At 61.6% G+C, this 10,495-nt stretch overlaps 1 protein-coding gene across 1 annotated transcript; it reads left to right on the forward strand.

Annotated features, from left to right (window-relative positions):
• The first annotated feature begins 2,635 nt into the window (after positions 1-2,635).
• SLC29A2 (solute carrier family 29 member 2) lies at positions 2,636-10,495 on the forward strand. Its single transcript, XM_058305136.2, has 12 exons — positions 2,636-2,806; positions 3,027-3,108; positions 4,371-4,537; positions 4,760-4,899; positions 5,269-5,403; positions 5,973-6,070; positions 6,229-6,313; positions 6,784-6,932; positions 7,102-7,207; positions 7,305-7,390; positions 8,750-8,949; positions 9,504-10,495. The coding sequence occupies exons 1-12, from the start codon at positions 2,778-2,780 to the stop codon at positions 9,613-9,615; spliced, it is 1,389 nt and encodes a 462-aa protein (XP_058161119.1). The 5' UTR covers positions 2,636-2,777; the 3' UTR covers positions 9,616-10,495.

The raw sequence follows: 10,495 nt of genomic DNA on the forward strand, positions 1-10,495 counted from the left end.
CCACCCCGGCCCATGGAATAAAGACCAGACACCTTAGCATGGCAGAGGAGGCCCCATGTGGCCATGACATTCCATTGCTTAAGACTCTCCTCTTCTCCAGCGTCCCAGATATACAGGTGGTTGCAGAGAAACCATACTCACTTTTAAGTGACATGTCAGTTGGAGCAAAATAATTGCAATGGTTAAAAGGGTGGAAGCAACCCCAATGCTCCTCAGCAGACAAATGGATAACAAAACGTGAACTGTCTGTACAATGGCATAGTACTCAGCCCTGAAAAGGAATGAAGTTCCGATACATGTTGCAACACTTCGTGGGTGCATCTTGAAGACAGGTTGAGAGAAATAAGTCAGACACAAAGAGTCAGATCATGTATGCTTCCACTTACATGAAGTAACTAGAATATATAAACTCGGAGAGGCAGAAAGCGGAGTGCAGGCACCAGGGGCTGGGGGAGGAGGAGTGGGGAATTAACTCATTACGGTAACGGGTGGTGGTGAGTGAAGCACACCACGGGGGAAGTGATTAATCCAGTCCTGGGTTGGATCTAATAATGCAGGAGAAAAGGCTCAAAAGGCAGTGACTGGAGCATATGAAAACATTGGAAAATAGATTGGAAGCTTTATGTCAACATTAAATTTCTTGAGCTTGATAACTGTCCATCCCCGGCCAGCGGGGCAAGGAATGGGGGCTCGTGGCTGCGTGGAGGAAAATGGTGAGACATGAGACGCGAGGAATGACAGCAAGACAGGGTGATGGTCTTGCAGGATGAAGCTGCAAGATTTTATTGAGGGAACAAAGCATATATACTCTTGGGAAGGGGAGGAGTGGTGGGTGAGGAGGTGGAGGCTAGGGATTGGCTGTCGCTGTTGCTGGGGTAAGTGGCAGGGTTTAGGGATTGGTGGCTGCTGTTGCTGGGGTGGAAGGCAGACTTCAGTTTCCCGCCTTGCGCCTGCTTCATCAGCCTGGGCAGTGGCGGGAAACGGAGAACAAAGGAGTGGGGAGGAAGAAGGAAGTGGGCTCTGCTCTGGGGGCCATGTTACCGGTATTGCTGAACTCAGTGTATACTCGCATTGACTGCTCCCAACAGATAACTGTACTTAGGTGGTTACATAAAGAATATCCTAGTTCTTAGGAAATGCACATGGAAGTGTTCTGTGTTCAAGGGACATGATACCTTCGACCTACTCTCAAATGTTTAGAAAATATTTAATAGAGATGATGGATGACTATAGATTAGAGATAGAGTGATACATAAATAATAGATGATAGATGGTAGATAGATGATAGAACGATGGGCAAATGCGGCACAATGTTAAAATTGCTGGATCTGGGTATTTGGGTTTTGCATTATTTTCCTAACTGTCATGTAGATTTGAAATGACTTCGCAATAGAAAGTTCAAGGGAAAAAAGTGTAATGGCGATCATCTTTTCCAAGGTTTTCACAAAAAAAATTAAAAGTGGGAGGTGGGTGCACGTTCACACTGTTCACACGTTTGCTTGATGTGGGTGGGACCGCCGGAAGCAACGGGCTTTCAAGGCCTCGCGGCGGCGAGCAGAGGCCGGGGAGGGCGCCTGGCGCATCTTCGCCGTGGCCCTCCTGTCCTTCGACTCTTCGCACTGGACTTAGCGCAGCCTCCTCGTCCCGGGGAAGCCCCCCAGGAAGCCCGGGCGGGCCCGCACCCGAGCAGGTGCGCCCCAAAGGCTGGGCGCTCCCCCAGGTACCCGCCGGCAGAGGAGGGTCGGTTTGTCCGCCTGTCTTCCAGACAGGTCTGCGGGCTCCTGGGTGTAGGGAGCCACCCGCTGTGAAGCCTATTCTCAGCCCTTCACAACATGGCATAATTCACAAATCTACTCTGTCATTTCCTTGTTCTCCTTCCTCCCTGCTCCTTTGTTCTCCGTTTCCCGCCACTGCCCAGGCGAATATAGCAATGCGCAGGCGCAAGGCGCGAAACTGCATACCAGACACGAACTTTCAGCCAATCCCCTCCCTAGACCTCTGCCTTCCTCCCTAGACCCGTCACCCCCCTCCTCCCTGGAGTATATATGCTCAGTCCCCTCAATAACATTTTGCAGCTTGATCAGAACACTGTCTTACTGTCATTCTTCGTGTCTCTTGTCCCATCATATTCCTCCCTGACAGGTGCTCGAGCCCTCGTTAGTGTCCCGCGGGCCGGACACCTGGGCACCTGGCTGTGTCCTTGGGGCTACGCGGAAGCCCCTTTCGGGGCCGCGGGCCAGGGCCGCGGGCGAGCTCGGCGCTCCGGTTGCCCCCGGTGCCGGCCCGCGCGCGTGGACGCCCCCCGGCTGGAGCCATCGGGAGGGGGCCCGCGCGCGCGGCTCCAGCACCAGGTCCAAGTTGGCGCAGAGCAAAGCACCCCGCGCCGAGTCCGCTGCAGGGCGCTCTCAGCGCGGGTGCAGGGAGCGGACCGAGCCCGCTGGCAGTGGCGCGGGACAGACCCCCGCGTGGAGCGCCCGGGGGCCACGGCCAGCCCTGCCCGCATCGCCCCCAAACACCACCGGGGAGGCGCGGGAAGCCGGGGGGCCCGGAGACGCCTGGTAGGGCCGGGGGAGGACGTGGCGGGTAGGAAGGGTGGTGCCACCGTCTGTCCCCGCCCCGGGGGCGGAGCCGAGGTCCGAGCCTGAGGAACGTGAGGCCCGCCAAAGGCGGCGCGGGGCTCCCTGGGCGGCCGCCGCTTCCCCGCTCGGGTCCCCGCGTCGGGCCAGGTGCGGGCCCCCCCAGCCTCTCCCTCCCGAGCGCGGCCCCCCGCGGCGGCCATGGCGAGAGGAAACGCCCCGCGGGACAGGTGAGTGGGCAGCGAGGAGGGTGCGCCCGGGCAGCCGGCGGCGGCCGCCCGCGCCCTGGGCGCAGGGACCCGGCGGAACTACAGTTCCCAGCAGCCGCCTCCCGCGCCGCCCGCGCCGGGGCCCTGGGGCTTGTAGTCCGCTCTGCGGAGGGGCGGCCCGGGGCCCGGGAGGGGCGCCCGGGCTGCCGCGTCCTCGGGGTGACCTTCTGACTGCTCACAGCTACCACCTGGTCGGCATCAGCTTCTTTATCCTGGGCCTGGGCACCCTCCTTCCCTGGAACTTCTTCATCACCGCCTTTCCGGTGAGAGCGCCGCGGGAGGGACGCGGGGGTCAGAGCTGTCCATCCCGCTCGCTCCGCTGCCCGGGGAGGGGGGGGGAGGAAGGCAAGCGCCTCCTCCCGCGGCTGGCAGAGGAAAGCCAAACTTTTAGGGACGCCCGGTTGCTAGAGGGGCCAGGCCACCAGCTCAGGGGTCTTGAGGGACCAGCAGAGGAGCTACCCACCCATCTCCCCCGCTGTGCCACTTGCAACCAAAGTGGCTTATCCAGGCCTTTGGCTCTCTTTGAAATCGCATGAAGTGCATCGTTCAGTCAACAAACATGTAACAAGAGCGGGCTGTGGACCAGGCACCCTTCACCCTGGGAGCCTGGCAGGAAACAAAACAGAAGGCCCGGTGCTCAGAAGCGTCCGCTCTCTTAGGAGGAGGCAGGAGCTCAGCGTTTGCGGGCTCCTTGGGACGGGGTGATCTGCAGAGCCAGTGCAGCGGCTTTTCAGAGGCCTCCTGGCTCTGCACTGGGCCCTGGGGACCCAAAGAAGAACCTGACCCTGGTCTGAGAGCGAGAGATGGGTGCCAAAGAGCTATTAATAATGCAACATGACACGTGCGTCCCAGGCTGGGAGCAGAGTCCTGTGTCCCCAGGGCCAGCTGAGAAATTCCTTTTGCTGTGGCTTGGGAGAAGGATAGGCAGCGTGGGTGGGTGGGGGGCCAGGGGGAGGCCACAGCCACGCGAAGGCACAGATGCAGGAGAGTGCTGGCCTGGTCAGAGAAGAAGGTGCCTGGAGCCTAGAGGGGATGGAGCTGGAGAGGAGCACCGAAGGGAGGCGGGGATCTAATTCCTAAGGGCCCCGAACCCTGTTCTAAAGACTTGGGGCTTGACCCTGTGGGCGTCGGGGAGTCTTGGGGTGTTTTCAAGCAGAGGAGTGACAGGACGTGTTCCAGAGAGAGAACGCGGTTGGTCAGCACCTAAGCCAGAGACTGGCATGCAGTAGGTGCTCCGTAAATGCCCAGGGCGTGAATGAATTTAGAAGCAGCTGCAGGAGTGAGGCTAGGAGCTGGCCCCAGGGCACTGGAGAGAAGGAGGGGCCCAAAGATGGAGCCAGGCTGGGGGTTCTTGGGCCATTCAATTAAATGCACTTTCCCTGGGCTCTGCCCCTGTCCCCAGGAGCCGGGCACAGTGCAAGGAGAGGGCAGACATGAACCAAGCAAGCCCAGGGTGCACAGCAGGAGGCTGAGGGGCCCCTGAGGGCGGGCCGGGGGCTCACCCAGCACTCCCCCATCCTGCCAGTACTTCCAGGGACGGCTGTCAGGGGCCAACAGCACAGCCGGGAGCCCGGGCGCCAACCACACCAGCTCGGGCCCCGCAGACGCCTTCAATTTCAACAACTGGGTGACGCTGCTGTCCCAGCTGCCCCTGCTGCTCTTCACGCTGCTCAACTCCTTCCTGTACCAGTGGTGAGAGGCCACGCCCCCCGGGGCGCACCCCCGATTGCCCCTCCCCGGGCCCCTCAGGGCCTTCGGGGTGCAGAGGAGACCCCCATCCTTCCTCGACTTCCCCCGCCTCTTCCCCCAGCCCCCGCCACCCAGCCCCAGGCTGAACCTCTCGCCCTCCTCCGCCGTCTGGCCTGGGCCCGGCCGATGCCCTCTGCCCTCTGCCCTCTGCCCCTTTCCGAGCAGCATCCCTGAGACGGTGCGGATCCTGGGCAGCCTGCTGGCCATCCTCTTCCTCTTTGCCCTGACGGCGGCGCTGGTCAAGGTGGACATGAGCCCCAGGCCCTTCTTCTCCATCACCTTGGCCTCCGTCTGGTTCATCAACTGTGAGGATCTCAGCCCCCACCCGCCTCCCCACCCAGCCCACCTCAGCACTGCAGGCAGCCTCCTCCTGAAAGGGCCCAGTAAATCTAAGGGATGACGATGTCACCCTCACCCGTGCCCCTGACGAAGAACCTGAGGTCCAGAGGGAGAAATCACTTGCCCGAGCCCCACAGCAGCAAGGCCTCAGACCAGCCTCCTGTGGCTGCACCTCCGAAGAAGAGGGAATGGGGGGGTGGCACCAGGGTGCCCACAGGCCCCAGGGCACTCACCCCTGCCCGACCTAGTCCAGAGTCTCCGAGCACCCTGCTGACACCTCCTCCAGGAAGCCTCTGAGGCCCACCTCACTGAGCGGCGGCCCCGTCCCTCCACAGCCTTCTGTGCAGTTCTGCAGGGCAGCCTCTTCGGGCAGCTGGGCACCATGCCCTCCACCTACAACACCCTCTTCCTCAGCGGCCAGGGCCTGGCGGGGATCTCCGCTGCCCTTGCCATGCTCCTGTCCATGGCCAGTGAGTGGCCGTGTTGAGGCTGGAGGGCGGGGTGGGCCCCTGGGTTCCCAGGAGAGCGGGGCTCTCGGGGTCTGCGGTGGGGAGAATGACGGGGGGAGGAGGCTCACTCGGGGCCAGGAACAGGAGTCTTGGGATCAGCCCCGTTTTTCGGCAGTCGGTTGAGGTTGCGGGGAGGGTGGGTTTGGGATTCAAGTAGACTTGACTTGACTCCCAGTTCTGCTGCTCAGAAGCGGGGAATTGGACAAGGCCCTGAAGCGCCCTGTGCTTCGGTTTTCCCCCCTACATGCTTTTCCCAGCTCCCTCCTCAGGCTACCAAGAGCCGCTGTTCAGTATGCACAAGCTCCGGGGCACATAATAGGTGCTCACAAAAGGACATGCAGGGAGAAGCAGGGAGAAGCGCAGGGCTGGTCTGGGCCTTGCACAAGACGCCCAAGTTTGTCAGTGAAGGAAGGAGCGGGACAGCCTGGGAGGGGATCTGACAAGTGCCTTAGAAGCAAGAGCAGAGCTGGGGGCCGCGGGGAGCCCGGGGCCCGGGCGCCTCTCCTCTGCAGCTGATGCTTCTGCTGCAGGTGGCGTGGATTCGGAGACCTCCGCCCTGGGGTACTTCATCACGCCGTGCGTGGGCATCCTCGTGTCCATTGGGTGTTACCTGAGCCTGCTGCACCTGGTGAGCCTGGAGGCCGGGGTGGGGGGGGGGACGACGACGACACCAACAAGGGAGTCAGCCCCAGGAGACCCTGGCCTCCGCACCGCGGGCGTGGGGTGGGCCCCGGACTCCTGAGCCGAGGCCGGGCCGGGCCAACAAGCTCTTCCTTCCTTTTGCAGGAGTTTGCCCGCTACTACCTGGCCAAAAAACCGTCTCAAGGCCGAGCTCGTGAGCTGGAGACCAAAACTGAGCTCCTCCAGGCTGGTGAGCTCTGGGACCCCCACTGGGGAGGGGGACGACCCAGAGGAGGCACGTCCCCTCTGTCCCCAACCAGAGTGCCACTCCGAGAGCCTTGAGTGAGCAGAGGCAGGAGATCTTGAAGGGAAGTCCGCGGGATCAAAGCCCTCCTGCCCTGCTGCCCTTTGGGCCTCGGGATCCTCCTCTGTAAAATGGGGAGGCAGTAGAGCGTCATGCGTGCACGCTCTGGATCCTGGTGCCTCTTGGTGTGAGGCCTGGCTTCACAGCATCCAAGCTGTGTGACCTTAGGCAAGTCACTTAACCCCTCTGAACCTGGGTTTCTTCATAAAGTGACAGCGGTGAGATTGAGGTGCTTAAGGACCAGTGGCTATGAATACTTGATCATTTCTTACTCTTTGCTCGCTGGCTGGGAGGAACTCTAGCTCTCAGGGAAACCCGGGTCACCGGCTGTGACCCGCCCTCCCCCCTTCCCCCAGATGAGAAGAACGGGATTCCCAACAGCCCCCAGCAGGCAGCCCTGACTGTGGATCTTGACCCTGAGAAGGAGCTGGAGAAGGAGCTGAAGCCGGAGCTGGAGGAGTCCCAGAAGCCAGGAAAACCTTCTGTTTTAGTGGTCTTCCGAAAGGTTTGCCGCTGCGCCGGGGAGGGTGGGGGGAGCCTCGCCCCGGCCCTCCCCAGGGAACCTTGGAGGGGGCCTAAGTATGCCCGCTGCCCAGCCGGGGCCCAGGGGCCCGGGGGCCGGGCTCGGCCGGGTGGGCCTGGGTGTCGGCTCACGCCCCTGCTCCGGCTCCCAGATCTGGCTGGTGGCGCTGTGCCTGGTGCTGGTCTTCACCGTCACCCTGTCGGTGTTCCCCGCCATCACGGCCATGGTGACCAGCTCCACCGGCCCCGGGAAGTGGAGTGAGTGCCGGGGCGCAGAGGGGGACGAGCGGGGGGCGCCGGGCGGAGCGGGGCTGGGAGCCGGGGCCCAGGACACACCGCCCTCTCTCCCTCCCAGGCCGGTACTTCAACCCCATCTGCTGCTTCCTTCTCTTCAACCTCATGGACTGTCTGGGGCGGAGCCTCACCTCGTACTTCCTGTGGGTGAGCGCACCTGCGCTGGGCGGGTGGGAGGGCTTGGAAGAGCAGGTGGGGCCCGAGGGCACGAGAGAGCACAGAAGGGCGCCCTGGCGGCCCACGCGGGGCTGGCGGGGGGGACGGCTGGAGCCAGGAGGAATGCAAACCAGGCTTGGGCTGGGAGCTGCTCCAAAACAGAGCCCCGTCTGGGTGACCCCGGCGACCCGGCATCCAGCCCGGGGCTCGGCCTGCGGTGCTCGAGGGCCCCACGGAGGTTCCCGCACCAGTGAGGGGTTGGGCGAGATTCCCAGGGTTTGGATTGCTTTTATTTTTTATTTACTTTTAATAACATTTTTTTAAATTAAAGTTAACAGATCACAGAATGTTATATTAAAAAAACATAAGAGGTTCCCATATAAACCACCCTCCACCCCCCCACCCCCCTCATTTTTGTAAATTATATTTTATTGAAGGTATATACATCCCAAAAAAGGTTACATTATAAAGAACATAAGAGGTTCCCATATACCCCCCACCCGCCCACCCCACTCCTCCCACACCAACAACCTCCTCCATCACTGTGGCACACTCATCGCACTCGGTGAACACATTTTAGAGCACTGCTGTACCATGTGGAGAGTAGTTTACCCTGTAGTTCACTCTCTCCCCCAGTACATTCAGTGGGTTATGGCACGATATATAATGTCCAGCATCTGACTCTGCAATATTCTTTAGGACAACTCCAATTCCCAAAAATGCCCCCTCATCACATCTCTTCTTCCCACTCCCTGCCCTCAGCAACTACTGTGGCCACTTTCTCCCCAACAATGATGCAATTTTTTCTATTAGTAGTCACAATAGTTTCATAATAGAATATCAGTAAGTCTACTCTAATCCATATTTTATTATTTAGCCATGGTACTAGTTCTTTAAAGGAAGTCTTCTAAGGAGCCACAATAAATAAAGCAGACCAAAAGAGGAGCTGTTCTCGTTCAAGCCAGAATGGGGCCTGGACCTCCAATTTCCAGTGCCACTCAGCCACCACCCCATCTGCCCCAAAGGGGTCTGTGGAACCCCCAGGGGTGCTCTGAGGAACCTAGTTTGCAAACCGCAGATGCAGCCCAAGGCCTCTTCCCGTTCTGCCATTGCGCGAGCTCAGGCTAGAAGCCAGGAGGCCATCGGCCAGCCCCAGGCTCCTCCCTGGTGTCCCAGGGGCCTGAGCTCGGTCCCTTGCTCTCCAGAGGCCCCGGTGCTGGGTCCTCATTGGCTCACGCCGGTCAGAGGCGGGCAGGGGGAGTGATCCGTGAATCCACCCTGCGGGTGTCCCGAGGGTCCCCAGAACAGAGAGCCGCCCCAGGGACCCACTCACCGCTCCCTCTGCTGCAGCCGGACGAGAACAGCCGGCTGCTGCCGCTGCTGGTGTGCCTGCGCTTCCTGTTCGTGCCCCTCTTCCTGCTGTGCCACGTGCCCGAGCGGGCCCGCCTGCCCATCCTCTTCCCGCAGGACGCCTGCTTCATCACCTTCATGCTGCTCTTCGCCGGGTCCAACGGCTACCTGGTGTCCCTCACCATGTGCCTGGCGCCCAGGTCTGGGGCCCGGTCAGGGCGAGGGAAGTGGGGTGGGGGGTGGGCCAGCTCCCAGCGGAGGGACGGAGGAACGGGCCAGCCCACCCCGGCCGGCCCAGCTCTAGCTGTCTCGGCCTTGCGGGCGCCACCCCAGCGGGTCAGGCCCAGGCTGGCGAGTTCTTGTGCGACCTTGGGTACATTGGTACCTCTCTGGGCCTCAGTTTCCCCATCTGTACAATAGTGAGCTGGGCTGTCATCCCTTAGGGCTCATCTAGTTCCATTATTCTCAGCTGAGGAGGAACTAAGGTCTTGATCAAAAAAATGGGGGTTCCGGGCTCCTTCCCTTTGGGGAATGGAGCTGAGAACCAGGAAGGATAAAGGTGACGGGGAGAGGACCACGTTGGGGGCGTTTTGTCAAGAGGGGAGGCAGGGAAGAGGGGAGGAGAACCTCATGCCAGTGACGCAGGAGGTGGGAGCGCCCGGCCCAGAATACGGGGTCCTGTCCCGGGGAGGGCCAGGGGGCCGGGGCGGGCCGGGCCCTCGCCCGCTAATGGCACCTGCTCCCACGTGTGTAGGAAGGTGCTGCCGCACGAGAAGGAGGTGGCCGGCGCCCTCATGACGTTCTTCCTGGCCCTCGGCCTCTCCTGCGGCGCGTCCCTCTCCTTCCTCTTCAAAGCTCTGCTCTGAAGCCGCCCCTCCGGAGCTCTCTTCCGGCCGCTCCTTCCGGGGGGCCAAAACCGAGGCGAGTGCAGCGGGCCTCTGCCAGGCGCCGGCAGGCGGTGGCGCAGCTCTCCACCCCGGCTGGCGGTCGCTCGAGGTGTCGTCCTAACCCTCGCCCGGGCCCAGCAGCCGGATGCACAGAAGACCTCGGTGACGGGAAGGGTGATGGGGCAGAGAGAGCCTGGCCCGGAGCGCCCCCCCACCCACGTCGGACACCCACCTGCTGACCCCAGGGGACTTGGCTGCCAGGGACCTGGCCACAGATTCAGAGCAGGAGGTGGGACCAGCCCGGAGTGGGAGCTCCTCCGCCCCCCGCCCCAGCCTCGGTGACTCTGGAGTCTGACCCCAGAGCCGAGGGTGTCGGGAGGGGAGAAGGGAAGAAGAAAGGGCAACGGGGATCTGAGGCTGCTCCAAGGACCAGGCTCTGGGCCTCCAACAGTGTTTTTGTCGCCAACACTCTACAGTGTCCACTCCCCAAAACCCAGCTGGGCCTGGGTCCCTGGTTAGTCTGCAGGTGTGCACTGTACTTTACAGTTTGCAAAGCTCTGCCACACCCCGTCTGACTGGGACCTCGTGGGGGCCCTTGGAAGGAGCTGGGCAGGTCTCGTGCTCACCCCCACGTGCAGGGGAAGAAACGGGGAGCCGGGGTGTGCGGGGAGGGTGGCCGGTCCCTGGGGGCCCCAGGCCCCAGCCTCCCCCTGCCCCCTTCCTGTGGGTGCTATTCTTCCTGCCCACTGCCGGCTTCTCTTTTCCTCGGGGGCGCAGGGCAGGAGGCCTGGGCACTTCCGGCCCCTTTGTATTCCTCTGACCCGGCTCCCAGGCCTAATAGCAACCCCGATCGCTTGGA

The sequence above is a fragment of the Dasypus novemcinctus genome, chromosome 10 (genome assembly GCF_030445035.2).
Source record: "Dasypus novemcinctus isolate mDasNov1 chromosome 10, mDasNov1.1.hap2, whole genome shotgun sequence".
NCBI classification, from domain to species: Eukaryota; Metazoa; Chordata; class Mammalia; order Cingulata; family Dasypodidae; genus Dasypus; species Dasypus novemcinctus.

What these genes read in the sequence shown, in the direction of transcription:
- SLC29A2 (XM_058305136.2), top strand. Translation starts at nt 2,778, where the DNA reads ATGGCGAGAGGAAACGCCCCGCGGGACAG. An exon ending in CATGCTCCTGTCCATGGCCA is followed by an intron (nt 5,404 to 5,972) that starts GTGAGTGGCCGT and finishes CTTCTGCTGCAG; the next exon opens with GTGGCGTGGATTCGGAGACC. An exon ending in TCACCTCGTACTTCCTGTGG is followed by an intron (nt 7,391 to 8,749) that starts GTGAGCGCACCT and finishes CCTCTGCTGCAG; the next exon opens with CCGGACGAGAACAGCCGGCT.